The sequence below is a fragment of the Ranitomeya imitator genome, chromosome 9 (genome assembly GCF_032444005.1).
Source record: "Ranitomeya imitator isolate aRanImi1 chromosome 9, aRanImi1.pri, whole genome shotgun sequence".
Taxonomy (NCBI): Eukaryota; Metazoa; Chordata; class Amphibia; order Anura; family Dendrobatidae; genus Ranitomeya; species Ranitomeya imitator.
In genome coordinates, this window is record NC_091290.1 from 89,604,332 (window position 1) to 89,623,034 (window position 18,703).

An 18,703-nucleotide genomic window follows, 5' to 3' on the forward strand; every position below is an offset into this window, starting at 1 on the left:
GCATGCTATTCCATGCACCTTCGTGGATAACTGCATCTGCTGTGGACAATTCAAGGGTGAGCTGATTAACTTTTCTTAATATTTTAATAATAAATGGGGTATGTAAACTTTTGATCACGATCATTTGGATGTTTTGGGTTGTCATTATGATTTAAAAAGAGAAAACACAATAGTTTGACAATAAATGGATTCACCCAACCACTAGCCATGAGTGGAGGAAAAGTTTTGATGTTATCATTCATAGTCTCTGAAAAAAGGCAAAGAAAGCAAAAATTCTGCCTGGGTATATAAATTTTTTAGCACAACTGTATAGCGTTGTGTGGGGTCACATGGAGAAGAGGATGGGAAACCCTGATGTGAGACCTTGTTCTCAATGGACTTCTTAGCTGCCACTTTATCACCTTCAGGATATTGTAACATAGTTATTAAGGTTGAAGGAAGACTTTAAGTCCATCTAGTTCAACCCATAGCCTAACCTAACATGCCCTAACATGTTGATCCAGAGGAAGGCAAAAAAAAACCATGTGGCAAAGAGTAAGCTCCACATTGGGGAAAAAAATTCCTTCCCGACTCCACATACGGCTATCAGACTAGTTCCCTGGATCAACACCCTAACAAGGAATCTAGTATATATACCCTGTATCATTATACTTTTCAAGAAAGGCATCCAGTCCCCTCTTAAATTTAAGTAATGAATCACTCATTACTTAATTATTGTACTTGTTTTTATTATGTATACCCCTCCTCACATGTAAAGCGCCATGGAATAAATAGAGCTATAACAATAAATAATAATAATAATAATAATAATAACATCATACGGCAGAGAGTTCCATAGTCTCACTGCTCTTACAGTAAAGAACCCGCGTCTGTTATTATGCTTAAACCTTCTTTCCTCCAGACTTAGAGGATGCCCCCTTTTCCCTGTCTCAGGTCTATGATTAAAAAGATCATCAGAAAGGTCTTTATACTGTCCCCTCATATATTTATACATTAACATAAGATCACCCCTTAGTCTTCGTTTTTCCAAACTAAATAGCCCCAAGTGTAATAATCTATCTTGGTATTGCAGATCGCCCAGTCCTCTAATAACCTTGGTTGCTCTTCTCTGCATCCGCTCCAGTTCAGCTATGTCTTTCTTATTCACCGGAGACCAGAACTGTGCACAGTATTCTAAGTGTGGTCGAACTAGTGACTTGTATAGAGGTAAAATTATGTTCTCCTCATGAGCATCTATGCCTCTTTTAAAGCATCCCATTATTTTATTTGCCTTTGTAGCAGCTGCCTGACACTGGCCACTAAATGGGAGTTTGTCATCCACCCATATTCCCAGGTCTTTTTCATTGACAGTTTTGGCCAGAGTTTTAGAATTAAGCACATAGTTATACATCTTATTACTTCTACCCAAGTGCATGACCTTACATGTATCCCCATTAAAGCTCATTTGCCATTTATCAGCCCAAGCTTCTAGTTTACATAAATCATCCTGTAATATAAAATTGTCCTAATCTGTATTGATTACCCTGCAGAGTTTAGTGTCAGCTGCAAATATTGAAATTCCACTCTGTATGCCCCCTACAAGATCATTAATAAATATGTTAAAAAGAAGAGGGCCCAATACTGACCCCTGTGGTACCCCACTGCTAACCGCAACCCAGTCCGAGTGTGCTCCATTAACCCCTTCATGACCGGGGGATTTTTCATTTTTCCGTGTTCGTTTTTCACTCCCCTCCTTCCCAGAGCCATAACTTTTTTATTTTTCCGTCAATTTGGCCATGTGAGGGCTTATTTTTTGCGGGACGAGTTGTACTTTTGAACGACATCATTGGTTTTAGCATGTCGTGTATTAGAAAACGGGAAAAAAATTCCAAGTGCGGTGAAATTGCAAAAAAAGTGCCATCCCACATTGGTTTTTTGTTTGGCTTTTTTGCTAGGTTCACTAAATGCTAAAACTGACCTGCCATTATGATTCTCCAGGTCAGTACGAGTTCATAGACACCAAACATGACTAGGTTATTTTTTATCTAAGTGGTGAAAAAAAATTCCAAACTTTGCTAAAAAAAAAAAAAAAAAAAAAAATTGCGCCATTTTCCGATACTCGTAGCGTCTCCATTTTTCGTGCTCTGGGGTCGGTTGAGGGCTTATTTTTTGCGTGCCGAGATGACGTTTTTAATGATAGCATTTCGGTGCAGATACGTTCTTTTGATCGCCCGTTATTGCATTTTAATGCAATGTCGCGGCGACCAAAAAAACGTAATTCTGGCGTTTCGAGTTTTTTTCCTGCTACGCTGTTTAGCGATCAGGTTAATACTTTTTTTTATTTGATAGATCGGGCGATTCTGAGCGCGACGATACCAAATATGCGTAGATTTGATTTTTTTTTATTGATTTATTTTGATTGGGGTGAAAGGGGGGTGATTTAAACTTTTATGTTTTTTTTATTTTTTTCACATTTTTTTAAACTTTTTTTTTTAACTTTTGCCATGCTTCAATAGCCTCCATGAGAGGCTAGAAGCAGGCACAACCCGATCGGCTCTGCTACATAGCAGCGATCTGCTGATCGCTGCTATGTAGCAGAATTGCACGTGTGCTGTGAGCGCTGACCACAGGGTGGCGCTCACAGCGACGGGCAATCAGTAACCATAGAGGTCTCAAGGACCTCTATGGTTACAATATACAAGCATCGCCGACCCCCGATCATGTGACGGGGGTCGGCGATGACGTCATTTCCGGCCGCCCGGCCGGAAGCGGTAGTTAAATGCCGCTGTCTGCGTTTGACAGCGGCATTTAACTAGTTAATAGGTGCGGGCAGATCGCGATTCTGCCCGCGCCTATTACGGGCACATGTCAGCTGTTCAAAACAGCTGACATGTCCCGGCTTTGGTGCGGGTTCACCGCGGAGCCCTGCATCAAAGCAGGGGAGCCGGCATCGGACGGTATAGTACGTCCGATGCCGGTAAGAGGTTAATAACCACCCTTTGTTTCCTATCCCTGAGCCAGCTCTTGACCCACTTACACATATTTTCCCCTATCCCCATTATTCTCATTTCATGTTTCAACCTTTTGTGTGGCACCGTATCAAAAGCTCTTGAAACGTCCATATACACTACGTCCACTGGGTTCCCTTGGTCCATGCCGGAACTTATTTCTTCATAGAAATTGATCAGATTTGTCTGACAGGAACGGTCCCTAGTAAACCCATGTTGTTATTGGGTCATGAGGTTATTCCTCTTCAGATACTCCAGTATAGCATCACTTAGAATGCCCTCCTCGATTTTACCCACAGTAGAGGATAAGCTTACTGGCCTATAATTTCCGAATTCAGTTTTTGTCCCCTTTTTGAATATTGGCACCACATTTGCTATACGCCTGTCCTGTGGTACAGACCCTGTTATTATGGAGTCTTTAAAGATTAAAAATAATGGTCTATCAATGACTGTACTTAATTCCTGCAGTACTCGTAATTGCCTAAAATCCTTTCACATTCACCATTTTGGGAGTAGCTATTTGAAAGTTGTGCTCTCTAACTGAGAGCAAAATGACATCCATTAGTTCAGGCTATCAGAGAATACTTGTAAGGCCGAGGTCACACTTGGAAGTGCAATCCGAGAAACTCGTGCGAGTCTTTCGCATCAATACCAGGCACTGGCATCGGCACTCGGGAACGGAGCGTTCAGCTGCATGTATTTCTGTGCAGCCGCACACTTCGGTCCCGAGTGCCGGCGGCAGTGCCAGTTTTTGACGCGAGAGACTCGCACGAGTTTCCCCCAAGTTTGACCCCGACCTATGATTAATTTTCTAATCATATCAGGTGACAGAAAAGTGTGGTCTAGTAGAGAGTGCTCATAGCTCTTGTTGGCTCACCTCTTCCCCCAGTCCTAAACCATCAGCAGAGGCTCCTCTATGGGAGACATTTAGATAAAGCTGACCCTTTGCCCTGTTGAGGTTCAGCCATGGACACATATATCCTCTTAGAGATCACTAGGATGTCATGAAGAATAGTTATGTATTGAATGCAAAAATGTCACATTTTCTTTTACAGCCGGTTCAAGGTTTTGATTATGCAAAGCAGCACCTGGGACAGCAAGGAGGCGATGAGGAGATGCTCCCTGTTACCCAAGAGACTGTGGTGCCATCTATCAACTTATCCCAAGAAAGAGACAGCATAAAGGACGGCAGCACTGAGAAGATGCTCAAGTCTTCAGATAACAGGAAGAGGTGTGACTCAAAAAATTTCTAGATAGTATTTAAAAGGAGCTTGTCAAAAGGATCTACCATCCCAAGTCGTTACCAGGCTGAGACATGTACTCACTGACAGTCTCCTGATCTACATGTCTCACACTGGTACCTGCCCTTTTCATTTACAACTAGCTCTGGGGAAAGATTCCCTGGGAGATCATTATCCGGCCCATAGATCTTAACAGCTCATTTACATATTAAGAAAAAGATGGATCTCTCTGGACTAAGATATCGGATTGCAGATATCAAGGTATCATGTTATTCAGCTTCCTAGGACCTACATGCCCATATAAACGGCTTAGGAGGGTTCATCCTACTGACAGATTCCCTTAACCTTGTGAATACCTTCCTTGTCTTCTCCATGATGGTGAACATGTGTTGCCCTTTCTATTGTTTCTTAGATATACAGTAAAACTTCTTCAATAGATCATCTCCTATTCCAGATCAAATGTAATGTGTCACGTTATCAAGTTTTCACCATGTATTATTTTGAGAAGACCACCTCCAAGAAGATTACTTTTTTATGCAATTTTTAGTTGTCATCTTAATGTATCTTTGTCTGGGAAAGTGGTGACCCCTAATGATAGCTGGCCTCATATCTCAGACTACAGATCTGCAAATCATTGCAGGTGTTCCTCCCCGGCTCCTGTATTTTTGCTGTTCCAGACCCCTATGGATCTTGCAATTATGTCCAGATTGATTGTCACCCATCTTTCCTAGAGCAGATTTACAAATGGTTGAATAATATATGTAACTACTGAATGGAGGAAAACCATTCCAGAAGTGTATTCTTTTAGGTGAGAACGTTCTTTACCTACAAACTGATCAGGACCCCAACTTTCTGCCTCTTAACTTTTCCGGATACTCCCCTCCCCAGTTTTGACTTTTTTACACCTTTTTTGCCTGCATAATATTATTTAAAAACTGTAGAGATGGCGGAATTTGTGATTGCCGAACACGGCCAGCACTTTATGACGTCATAAATAGATGTGCCACATGGCAAGCTCGGCTTTGCTGTCTCTGTATGGAGAGCTTGGCCACTGTGGAGCACTCCAATGCTGAGTCATTATGATATAACTTTGGTATGAGGTTATTGAGACTGCATGGTCTGCATTCGAGGGGTTCTCTAGATATATCATTACTTCATCATGGGGGTCGGATCTCTGAGACCCCCACCTATAGGGATGCAGTGTCGGTTTAGTACGGCATCCACTTGTGCACAACATTGGGCCCAGTCGCCACTGTGCCGCCGGTCAACCTCCCTGCAGGAGAAACAGTGAAGGAGACCAGGACCGCACTATATCCCCATTATTCTCAGGCCTGGGGGGAGTTGCAGAGGTGAGACCCCCGCCGAGGATGAAATGATGATTTATCCAAGTGAAGTCAGATCATTTTCTAAGATGAGAAAAACCCCTTACTTATGCATCCAGCACAGGTATAAAGAATATGGAGATGTAGCAGGGTCAGCATCACAATTTGTATGTAATATAGGTAATAAAAGAACAATTGTGATATCGTAGCGCTCAGCTCTGCTACATTCGTGCACAGCAGGGAGCTGACAATACAGGCACACAGACCCCCACATCTCCCACAAGCTCTTGACATTTTCATTATGTGAGTTGCAGAAATGATGCCTAACACTTGTCTCTGTTGCTATGGTAACTTGTAGCCGGTCGCCTTGTGAAAATGGTTCCGTCATCAGCAACGAATCAGAAGAGGCCAGTTCAGACAGGAGCACTCCACCGAAAGTAATGGCTCAGCACAGAGCGACAAAGGATGAGGCCTGCAAGCGGAACGGTGAGGAGGGCGCCCTGCGGATGGCAGCGTCCATCATCTGCAGCACCACACACATGCTCGGGTCACGCTGAGCCGGACACTGGCATTACCTTACTGTCTGCGCATTACACCTTCACCGCCTCTGTCTAAATTATACAGAAAAATGTTGTTTCCAGCAGTTTCATTCTTCATCATGCATCTGATTGCAGCTAAGTGCTCCTATGTCTTGGAGGGTGCTGGCATAGAGATAGATACGTGTCCCCGCTCAGTGTGTCGGAGGCCATAACATTTATGCTGATAGGATTGGTCAATCTAATGGCACTTTTGTTCTGAGAATGATTTAAAGGTTTTGTACAAGATTAAAAAAACATGGCTGCTTTCTTCAGAAACACGGCTCCATGGATGTGCTTAACAGCGAATTCATTGAAGCTGCAGTACCGCACACAACCTGTGGACAGCTGTGGTGCAGTTTTGGAAGAAAGCAGCCACGTTCATTACATCTTGAACAACCATATCGTTCCCTGTCCTCATCCCTTCTCAGGCGTTCCATAAGGCATTGCAATATTAATTAGCATCTTGGCAATGAGAAGCTGATCGTTCCCTTAGAGGCAAGGTACTGATCATTTTGCAGAAATTATTCCAAATGTAATTCCCTGCCATGTGCAACCCTGCTAGAGAGTTCGCATGTGACTACAAGGAAACAGCGCCACTATTATCCATAGGCTGTGTTTGTCACTGCAGTTAAATTAAATATTATTATATTTTTCTCATGGGGCTAAGAACCGACAGGCAGGTAGTTGCTAACTACCTGCTCTACCTGGCACCGACTCAGAGCAGTCATGGACCGCTCCTGCCAGCAATTCTGCGGCTTCATTGGATCTCACGTCAACAGAGCAACTCTTTGTCTTCCGATTTGTCAACAGCGCCTAAAGCCAACCTCATGGTGATTGACAACCAGCTCCCCGCAGTAAGCCGGTGGAGAGCCAGATGTTAATCGGTATGGCATCCACAGTCATGCTCCGTCAACAGGGCGGAAGTGAAGCATCAGCTCTGTCGAGGTAACATTACCGGGAGCTGCAGAATAGCCAGTAGGACTAGTCCATGACCGGTCTGAGTCAGCAGAGATCAGCAGCGGGCAGAATAGGCAGGTAGTTAGCAACTTCCTGCCTGAAAATTCTTAGGCCCATAAGAAAAAATAAAATAGTTGTGGATAACTCCTCTAAAGTGAGCATATATTTGTCATGTATAGTGTCCCTGCCTGGTGCCCTACCTTTGCCTCCTCCCCTAAGACTAGTGTCCCAGTTCTCCTGCATCCAAGATGGCTGCCACAGTGGTACATATGAACCATTCCTCCACAGCACAGGAATGGAGTGGACGCATGTTCTAGGCTTACCACTGGGCTCCCTATGCCACAACAGCAGTCATTTTGGATGCAGAAGCACAGGAATGTTCATGTCAGCGGGAGTCCGATGAGGAGCACGAGGTAAGGTGACCATATGGAGCGCTCGCTAGGACCATGGGGTACTCGGTACCGAGTTGGTTGTGTTCTTAAAGGGGTGGTCACGGCGGCAGCGACCCAGTCCGTGGCCCTGGGTGTCCAAGTAAAAGGGAAGGTCTTTAAAGGGATTATTTGGAATAAAGAATGTTTGTGACGCCATCTGTGGTATTCGGTCAGGGACGACCGACGCTACTTAAAGGGGTTAACTAGGAATGATGCTACTGCAGCAGGGATTGTATGGCTTCCCATAGGTGAAGATGAATCCCCAGGGCTCCCGGTGTAACAGGCAGAGATGGTGTGGTGCCAGAAAGAATCAGAGGACACAAGGTTGCAGTCTCTTTACCTTTTACTGGTGGTTTTTGGCCACAGTCCAGGGTACCGGTAACAGGTGATGGTGAGGTCCGGTCAGCCTGGAAGCGATTATGGATCCTCTTTTCAGGTGAGGTTGGAAACCTTCCTTCCTGCGCTGTAAGGCGAGTTCCTTGCTGCCTATGGCTCCACATAAGGTGCTCTCTCTCTCTGTCCTAAGACAGTACCCGCATGGCAGGCAATGCGAGCCTTTTTACGGGTTTCTCTAATTATGATTTGGCTGTGGGTGTGGACAGACGACCTGAAATCTTCTGCCCTCCAGTTTCTGCTGTGGGGCATACAGTCCCACACAGCCTCGGACTCCTGGTGTCCAGTTCCTGCGCTTCAGCGTGGAGGGAGCTCAATCACAGCTCCCATCCAGCTCTTTACGTCTCCTATTGTCACGGGGCTTCCGCGACAGAGAGGTTCCAGAGAACCGCAGCGCTCTGGGCCTCGTTCACACACAGTGAACAGAAGCTCTTCACCTGTATTCTTACCTAGCTGCTTTGTGCCAGCAGTGCAGGAGTTAACCTTATTACTGAGTTGCTGAGAGCTGGGTTTCTCAGCTGAAGTGGATCTTGTAATCTGATCCTCTATAAAGACCCAGTCCTGAGTTCAGCTAGTGTCAGTGATTAGTTCTACTGCCTGGCTTGGAGGTTGATGGAGAGAGGTGTTGTTGTTGGAGGTTTATTTACAGAGATTGGTGTCTGCGGTTTTGGTTGCATGTTTAGCCTGTTTTCGTTCCTAGTTTATTCCTTCTCTTCCCATCTCTGTGTTTCCTCTGTGATTGTGTGAGCATTTGGTGAGTTTGAGTCTTTTAGTTATCTTGTCTTTTTACCCTGTTATTTGTTGTATAATTACACTGGTGTAGTCTCCTTTGGGGGGAGAGGGGGCCACTAATAGGGCCTGCACAGGAGACAGAGATACCCTGGCGGCTCGGGCCCCCTAACTTTCATAGGTACCCCCGAGATAAGGGAAAGCCAGGGCCCCATTGAAGTGGTAGGGACAGGTGCGGGTCCCAGTACGCCATCCTGCCCCTTTAATGCCGCTTACGGCGTGACACCTATGCTTCTACTCCTCTCGCACGCTCTACAGACACAACTCTGTGTGACTCCTCCACTCTGGTCAGGAGCTGCAGCACCACGTGCCTGCACGGCTCCAGCTCTCCTGCTCTCTCTGCTCTCCTTCACTGTCTGCTACCGACTACCCTAACTCCTCCAAGCTAGAACATATATCTAGGGCAGCTCCCTGGAAACCGGGTTCAGAGCTCCCCCTTCTGGCCTGGAATCAGAACATGTTGCATGTATTGTGTTACCTGTTAAAGGAATCCTCCTCGCTTCCAGGCATGGCATCAACCTCCCCGAAAGGAAGGCAACACCACTGTAACAACCGGGTTTCTGGGATGTTACACATACATGGCAAATCTTTAGTCACTTTTCAGTGCCAGGGAATAGGGTCACTTTACCATAATGGAGCTGAGCTGTAATACCAGGCCTGCCCATGTACAAAAGGTGGCACTGCTCCTGGAAATAGTGCGTTTTTCTGATCTCGTACAACCCTGGTAATATAGTTAGTATACAATGTCACAAAGTGCCAAAAAGTGACCCTACAGAAATAATGATGGTAAGCTAAAGGTTTTAAAAGTTTATATGTAAGTTGTCCAGGTAATAGTTATCCCTGATGATAAGTATAAATAATAAATGTCATAATGGCGAAAGTTCTAACCGTAAACCTCCACTGATTACCAGGACCAGGCAGTCCGGTCCTGCTCTCTGATTATAGGTTGGGGAGGATTTGTACAGGGCGATAACTGGGCATTCACCAATCTCTCATTCATAGTATAACAGATGAAGCTCCTTGGATTGTTATATAGTGAAATCTTCTCCAATTTTGGAATACATTTCATTTTGAGAGGAATTCATAATGAGTTATTTTTTAAATCCATTTTGCTTTAGGCTGCGCTGTGAATATTTGCACCACATTTATCAGGGTGCCAGAATGTTCCATACATTTGATGCATCATTGAATATAACACTTCTGTCTAGAGCTATTTCTGCACTTTTTTTACCACCACCATACTGGAGTGAGAGTTGCGGCTCCTTAAAAAGTCGCAATTCATAAATCTAGCTTTCACATTATTTGCATAACAAACCACACCCACATTTCCATACATTTTTTTCAAAAGTGTAGAAAACAACATAAAATTGCAAAATTCCATGTAAAATTCCACATATTTAGGCAAAAATTGCATGCACAAAACTTGCACATTTTTAATCCAAAAAACTGCTTCAGAAACTTTGTGTTTGTTATATTAGTGACTTGCGAAAGTATTCACCTCCTTTGAATTTTTCATGTTGTGCTACCTCAAAACCTGAAATGTTTTTTTGAGGGTTTGTATCAGTTCATGTAAAGAACGTGCCTACAACTGTGAACATTTGGTTTTCCTTTCATTGTGAAGCTAACAATAAGACTTAAAGGGACACTGTCACCTGAATTTGGAGGGAACAATCTTCAGCCATGGAGGCGGGGTTTTGGGGTTTTTGATTCACCCTTTCCTTACCCGCTGGCTGCATGCTGGCTGCAATATTGGATTGAAGTTCATTCTCTTTCCTCCATAGTACATGCCTGCACAAGGCAAGATTGCACCTTGTGCAGGCATGTACTACGGAGGACAGAGAATGAACTTCAATCCAATATTGCAGCCAGCATGCAGCCAGCGGGTAAGGAAAGGGTGAATCAAAAACACAAAAACCCCGCCTCCATGGCTGAAGAGTGTTCCCTCCAAATTCAGGTGACAGTGTCCCTTTAAGGCCCCTTCACATTAAGCGACGCTGCAGCGATACCGACAACGATCCGGATCGCTGCAGCGTCGCTGTTTGGTCGCTGGAGAGCTGTCACACAGACCGCTCTCCAGCGACCAACGATGCCGGTAACCAGGGTAAACATCGGGTAACTAAGCGCAGGGCCGCGCTTAGTAACCCGATGTTTACCCTGGTTACCTTCCTAAAAGTAAAAAAAACAAACACTACATACTTACCTACAGCTATCTGTCCTCCAGCGCTGTGCTCTGCACTCCTCCTGTACTGTCTGTGTGAGCACAGCGGCCGGAAAGCAGAGCGGTGACGTCACCGCTCTGCTTTCCGGCTGACCGACGCTCACAGCCAGTACAGGAGGAGTGCAGAGCACAGCGCCGGGGACAGACAGCGGTAGGTAAGTATGTAGTGTTTGTTTTTTTACTTTTAGGATGGTAACCAGGGTAAACATCGGGTTACTAAGCGCGGCCCTGCGCTTAGTTACCCGATGTTTACCCTGGTTACCAGTGAAGACATCGCTGGATCGGTGTCACACACGCCGATCCAGCGATGTCCACGGGAGATCCAGCGACGAAATAAAGTTCTGGACTTTCTTCAGCGACCAACGATCTCCCAGCAGGGGCCTGATCGTTGGTCGCTGTCACACATAACGATTTTATTAACGATATCGTTGCTACGTCACAAAAAGCAACGATATCGTTAACAATATCGTTATGTGTGAAGGTACCTTAAGTTCACACTGGGTGTGTTTGCTGCATTTTTTTCTGCAGCAAAACCTGAGTACTTGGCAGGAAAAAAGATGCAGCAAAAACACAGGTTTTAGTGGTTTTTTCATTAATTTTTTCCAATCAATTAAAAAAAAACGTTGAAAGAAGGGAACTCTATGTTCAAAAAACCAAGCAAAGCACAAAATACTGATGACAAAAAAACCAATGTGTGTGCAGGAGATTTCTGAAATCTCATAGACATAGCTGGTACTGTGAAAAGCAGCTGAAAATTAGCATTAAAAAAATGCAGCAAAAACGCCCAGTGTGAACTTAGCCTTAGCCAGTACTGGTCACATGCAGAGGTGTACATACAGTAGAGGGGTGTCTGAAGATTCTTCTGTCATAAAAGGGGACACCTCTTGCACATGGTAAGTAGCGGCCCTTTTAACTATTTTGCAGAAGCCCAGTTGATTCGCGTTATGGGTACATCTACTCTTTAGGGGGTTTGGATAACCAGAATGGGAATTGGTGCCTGAGCTCCTTTTATGTTTGTACTTCTATATATAACAGTTGATTCCTTTTTAGCACAATTTAGCTTTAAGGCTTTTTATTTTATTTGAAATGTAGGTTTTCCAAAACAAAAAAGAAACAAAAAAATTGTTAAGATTTTCCATCTACTGATCACTTACACTAACATTTTGAAATATGTACTAATGCTTTGGGAAGACATGCAATTTCTCTTAAAGGGGTTGTCTCAACTTCATAAATGGATAACTTTTCCCCCTGTGCTCCTCAGGGGGCTACAAAGGCAAAGCTGCCTCTGCTACCAGCATGGGAAAGCACACAGTTCACACCGGCAGCCCAACCATGCTGCTGGTCCAAACTACCTCTCTTCAGTAGTGCACCCTCCGGTAAGCAGGAGTTAGGGAGGCAGAGTGGTGCTCTTCTGGAGACAGAAGATTAGATAACTCCTTTAATACATGGTTAAGGCCATCTCCAGAAACAGCTCTGTGTGATTCATAGTTCATCTCTCCTGCAAGACTCTGGCTGCCTGCAGTGTTTAGGGGGTCTTGAGAGCTTACCCCATAATATCATTGCATTCCCTGCACACAGCTCCCTCTAGTGGTGACTACAACATTTCGATTTTTTTAATATATTTATGTAGGCAATCTGGGACTTTGTCTTAGAGAAAAATAAGTCATTTTTAACTTCTTTAAATTTAAAAAAAAGCAACGAGGTGGACAATTACTGGACTGCTGAGGCCATATAGAAAATGTCCTTATGTGATGCCAAGTGCAGATTATGTAACCCAATTTGAGCAGTGCAAGTCATACAATTGTTTTCTTGCAGTCAATCAAATTATTGCCCAACCATTGTCCGACTACTACAGAAATGTTAGATGTCAAGTTAAACTCTGCCAATTCTCTGTGTATCACACCAGAGCTTCCTTGGGCCATACACTCATGCAGCTTAACAGATTGCTCTTTAAAATAGGGATTTTTGTGTTACTCACCGTAAAATCCTTTTCTCCGAGACGCTCATTGGGGGACACAGGACTGTGGATGTATGCTTCTGCCGCCAGGAGGCTGACACTAAGTAAACGTGAAAAAAAGTTAGCTCCTCCTCCATCGTATACACCCTGACACTGGCTACCAGAGACTTCAGTTTGGTGCAAAAGCAGTAGGAGAGCAAAACACAAAAAATAAGATAATAGCATAAATACAGAAAACATATGTCTAGAAAAGATCCTACTGACTAATGAAATCAGATATAGCCAAAGCAGCCATAGGCTACCAGGGAGGGAGCTGTGTCCCCCAATGAGCGTCTCGGAGAAAAGGATTTTACGGTGAGTAACACAAAAATCCCTATTTCTCCTTCACCTCATTGGGGGACACAGGACTGTGGGATGTCCTAAAGCAGTCCCTGGGTGGGAAAACAACTCACCAGTAAAAGTCATCCAGATAATGGTTGTCTATAAATGCGCCATTGCTGCTTGAAGAATCCTTCTACCCAGACTTGCATCCGTAGAGATCTGGAAGTGGACATTGTAATGTTTGACAAACGTATGCAGACTAGACGAGGTCGCAGCCTTGCAAACCTGTTCTGCTGAGGCCTGGTGCCGAATGGCCCAGGAAGCCCCCACTGCTCTAGTTGAATGAGCCTTGATTCCAGCCGGAACCATCCCGCCCCTGGTGCGATAGGCCTCCTGAATGGTCGCCCGTATCCACCTGGCCAGGGTAGATTTTGAAGCCGCGCATCCCTTCCTGCGACTCTCCGGAAGGACAAACAGAGTATCTGTCTGGCGAAAAGGGGCCGTTCGGGAAATGTACCTCCTCAGTGCTCTCACCAGATCCAAAGTATGGAGAGCTTTTTCTACACGGTGCATAGGTGCCGGACAAAAAGAGGGCAGAACAATGTCCTCATTAATGTGGAATGAGGAAACAACCTTCGGCAAAAAGGACAGTGCTGGTCTGAGCACTACCTTGTCCTGATGAAAACGTAGAAAGGGGGTACGACAGGAAAGGGCTGCCAGCTCTGATACCCGCCTTATAGAAGTTATGGCCACTAAAAATATGACTTTCCAAGAAAGGAACGTCAAGGAAACATTTTGAAGAGGCACAAAAGGAGCGTCCTGTAAAGCCCTTAAGACCAAATTAAGGTCCCAAGCTTCCAAAGGAGTCTTATAAGGAGGGACCTTATGAGCGACTCCCTGGAAAAAAGTCCTGACCTGACGATTAGTAGCAATCCTGCGCTGAAAAAGGACTGATAAAGCCAAAATCTTTCTTTTAAGGGTACTTGGAGCAAGCCCAGAATCCAGGCCTGCTTGAAGGAAGGCTAGAATGTTTGGAACGGAAAAACGCAGAGGAGACAGCCCGCGCTCTCTACACCAAGAAAGGAAAACTTTCCAAGTGTGATAATAAATTCTGGCCGAAACAGTCTTATGTGCACTGATCATGGTATCTGCTACCTCTTGGGAGAACCCTGCCTGAGTTAAAACCCAAGATTCAACGGCCAGGCCGTCAAACGTAGGACCCCTGAGTTCTGGTGGTAGATCGGCCCTTGAGATAGAAGATCCGGCCAATCGGGGAGCCGCCATGGAACCCCGGCGAGAAGCTGTACCAGGTCTGCATACCAGGTCCGTCGTGGCCAATCCGGGGCGACCAGGATAGCAGGTACTCTCTCTGATTTGATCTTCTTGATTACCCTCGGGAGCAGTGCCAGAGGAGGGAACAGATAAGAGAGATGAAATTGGTTCCAAGACACTACTAGCGCATCCACGGCGATTGCCTGTGGGTCTCGGTACCGAGAGACAAATCTGGGTACCTTGGCATTCTCCTTGGACGCCATTAGATCCACGTCCGGAGTCCCCAAAAGATGACATATCTGCAAATATACCTTGGGATGGAGAGACCATTCCCCGGAAGCTAGACCCTGACGGCTTAGGAAATCTGCCGCCCAGTTTTCTTCGCCCGGAATGTGGACTGCTGAGATCACTGAGTGATTTCTCTCTGCCCAGAGTAGTATTTGTTTTACCTCCTGCATGGCTGCCTTGCTGCGGGTGCCCCCCTGGTCATTTATGTAGGCCACCGCTGTGGCGTTGTCCGATTGAATTCATACAGGGCGACCCGCCAGAAGATGGTGGAAATGTTGCAAGGCTAGCCGAACTGCTCAAATCTCTAAGATATTGATGGGGAGATCTGATTCCTGAAGAGACCAGCGCCCCTGAGCTGTGTGGTGAAAGAACACCGCTCCCCATCCCAGGAGACTGGCATCTGTTGTAACCACTAGCCAATTGGTTGGGTGAAAGGGCTTCCCCCTGAGCAGTTTAACCACCAAGAGAGGGCCTGCCTGACCTGGAGAGACAACCGAAATCTTCGGTTGAGGGAGAGTGGATTTCTGTTCCACACTGCTAGGATTGCTTGCTGGAGAGGTCGAAGATGAAGCTGTGCAAACGGAACTGCCTCTATAGTTGCAACCATCTTTCCTAACACCTTCATGCCGGATCGGATTGTATGAGAGTACGGTTGTTGAAGATTCCTCACTTCCCGCCGAAGGGCTAGGACCTTGTCCTGGGGGAGGATTGATAGGGCTTGAGAGGTGTCGAAGATCATGCCTAGAAATGAGATCTTCCGAGACGGCTGTAGGGATGACTTCCTTAAATTTACTAGCCAACCTAGACGAGAAAGGGTGTCCAGAGTGATGCCGACATTTTCCATGCAAGATTGAAAAGTTGGCCCCTTGATGAGCAGATCGTCTAGGTATGGCAAGACAACTATGCCCCGGGAGTGCAGAATGGACACCACAGTTGACATGACTTTTGTGAACACCCTGGGAGCGGAGGCCAGCCCGAAGGGTAACGCCGTGAACTGGAAGTGTAGATTGTTTAAGGCAAACCGGAGAAAATCTTTGATGAGGCGGAAAAATGGGAATATGTAGGTAAGCATCCTGAATGTCTATTGAGGCCAAAAACTCTCCCTTTTCCAGTGAGGCGATGACTGACCGGAGTGATTCCATCCGAAAGTGACGAACGCGGACAAACCTGTTTAAAAGTTTTAGATCTAGGATAGGCCTTACTGCTCCGTCCTTTTTGGGTACTACAAAAAGATTGGAATAAAAGCCCTGAAATCTTTCCTCCCTTGGAACAGGAGAAATGACTCCGCTGAGACAAAGGGACTCTACGGAATTGTACAGGTCTTGTCGGAGAGACTCGGACCTGGGAAGACAGGATGGGAAGAAGCGGGGAGGAGGTAGCCGAACCAGCTCTATTTTGTAACCTGACGATACGAGCTCTCCCACCCACCGGTCGTGGATTACCTGAAGCTAGACCTGGCTAAACAAAAGTAGACGTCCACCTACTCTGTTGGAGGCACACTGAGGAGGCCTCCAGTCACTTAGCTGAAAACCTTTGAGTCCTAGATCCTCTGGATCTAGTTGACTGGGAACGCATTCTTCCCCCCTGGCTGGCCGTATAAGAGATCCGACCGTCTCGGTCCTCATTGGGTCGACCCTGCGCAGGAGAGCCCGATGCTGGGGCCCATCTAACATTGCCAAAGGTTCTAAAATGGGCCTGAAATTGGTGACGAAAAGGCTGTCTAGTCCTCTGCTGAGGAAGAAACTTACTCTTCCCTCCTGTGGAATCAGAAATAAGCTGATCCAGCTTTTCTCCGAACAAACGACCACCCTGATATGGTAGGGTTGTAAGCGATTTTTTTAGAGGTAGAGTCAGCCCGCCATGTTCTTAACCATAGAGCCCTTCTGATAGCAATGGCGTTAGCCACAGCCGAAGAGGCACAATCTGCAGCATCTAGGACTGCGTCAATCAGATAGCTACCAGCAAGTGCTACCTGAGATGACTTTTCCGCCAATTCCGCTGACAAATCACCTTCTTGAAGAGCCTTTGTTAAAGACTCTGACCAAGACATCATAGCCTTGGAAGCCCAAGTTGCCGTGAAGGAAGGGAAAAGTGCCGAACTTGAGGCCTCAAAAACGGAACGAGCCAAGCTTTCTATAAGACAATCCGTAGGGTCCTTAATCGACGAGCCATTAGGGAGAGATAGCAACGTGTTAGAAGCTAAACGGGACACTGGAGGATCTACAGAAGGATTTTCTGCCCATTTACTACAAAGTTCAGTAGCAAAGGGATACCTAGCCTTTCAGGGCCCTTTGCCCCAAAAAACGCTTGTCCGGGTGCTCCTGGTTGCGTCAAATCAGGTCCTCAAACTCAGGGTGAGAGGAAAACACCCTATGGGCCCGTTTAGCCCGCTTAAATGAGACCTTATGATCTGAGGATGAGGCGAGCTCGTCCTCTATCCCCAGTGACTGATTGACAGCCTCAATCAGGCTATCTACTGAATCCTGAAACCCAGGATTCTCAAAATTAAGGGACCCTTCTGACTCATAGTCAGTCTCAACTTCCCCGCTTTCTGCAGGAGAAGGAGAACGTGATACGGAACTCCAGGATGTGGAAGCACCTGAGGGCCTGGGCGACGCTTTGTGAATCCGTTTTCCATGCGTCTGTCTAGTGTGAGTGCGGCCCCTGCAGGCCGAAGGCTCCTGAGACCCCGAGGCCCTCTCCGAGGCAGAAGGACTGCTGGCCCTGACTGCCGGGGTCTGAAGGGATTTGATTGCTTCAGTAAGGGACGCCATGGATTGTGACAAGGACGTGACCCATTCCAGCGGAGCTGCCCCAGCAGCTTGAGGGGCAGGAGCGGGAGAGATTGCTGGAGAGCTGGCGGGGGGGAGGGCTCCTGGGCGCGTTCAGAGTCACAGGCCTCGCAGAGGCGATTATTCTGGGCGTGCGGAAATGGGGCATGACAAGCTACACAACCGGTAAAAAGAACCGTGTGAGTTTTAACCCTTCTAGACATAGTGATCCATAAAGCTATACCCAGGGCCTGAGACTGGGAAAAAAAATAAAGCTTCTGTCAGCAGGAGGGAGAAGCACTTACCCCAGTCCTGTGTCCCCACGATTACAGCGATGGATCCTGAACGCACGATGCGGAGCCAAATGAGCTACCTTTCATCCACAGCAGGCCTCAGGGGGAGGGACTGCCATGAAGCGATGCGGCCTGTAGCAGGCCCGAAGCCGGGACCTCAATTTTTCCCCTCTCATCTCGATCCTGAGAGAGGAAAGGCGGAACCGGAAGTGACGCGCCGGAGGGGGAGGGGCCTCACAGCACGGTCTGCTGGTCGGAAGTCCGGGCCCAGAACTATTCCAGGAAGCTGCCCCACTCCCGCAGGAGGCCAGGCAGGGCCTGAAGCCTCTGGAAAGATAGCGGCGCTGCCACACCATACTGCCACAGTGCCGGCCGCCGAGATAGAAACGGCGCCGGTGGCCAGCATAGCCGCAGAGCCGACCGCAGAGCAGAGAAAACGGCACCGCACTGCTGATAGAACCGGTGACACTGCACTCCCGGAGGACGCAGCAGCAGGTAAACTCGCATCAAACAGATGCATTGTGTGCCAGGAGCCCCCCTTGTCCCTCCAGTGTATCCAGCGAGGGGGAAGCAAATGACGGTGCAGCTATATTGGGAATTTGGAGCTTTGGGTCAGAGAATTGCCTCTGACTGCTACCAAGATATTAAACAATTAACCAGCACAGACGTTCACCTGAAAGGTTTCCATGGAGTGAAATGTATGACCATCCGTCCTAGAGTTTATATTTGAAAAAGCAGGTTGTTTCCACAAACTATCAGTCTCTAAAAAAAATCAGTATTGCCTGGAATGTTAAGTGTTGTCTTCAAATCTGGAGGCTAAACTTCAGAACCCTCCTTCTGATCTGGGAAGGGGACATCGCCAGGCGTATCATCACCACAAATTAG

General features: G+C 46.5%; 1 protein-coding gene across 1 annotated transcript in view; it reads left to right on the top strand.

Moving 5' to 3' along the window:
- Positions 1-18,703, top strand: part of KIAA1549L (KIAA1549 like) — a 738,873-nt gene that overhangs the window by 468,140 nt on the left and 252,030 nt on the right. The window contains exons 12-13 of the mRNA XM_069739753.1: positions 4,043-4,218; positions 5,909-6,036. Of these exons, the coding sequence (XP_069595854.1) occupies positions 4,043-4,218; positions 5,909-6,036 (304 nt within the window). The remainder of the gene's footprint in view (positions 1-4,042; positions 4,219-5,908; positions 6,037-18,703) is intronic.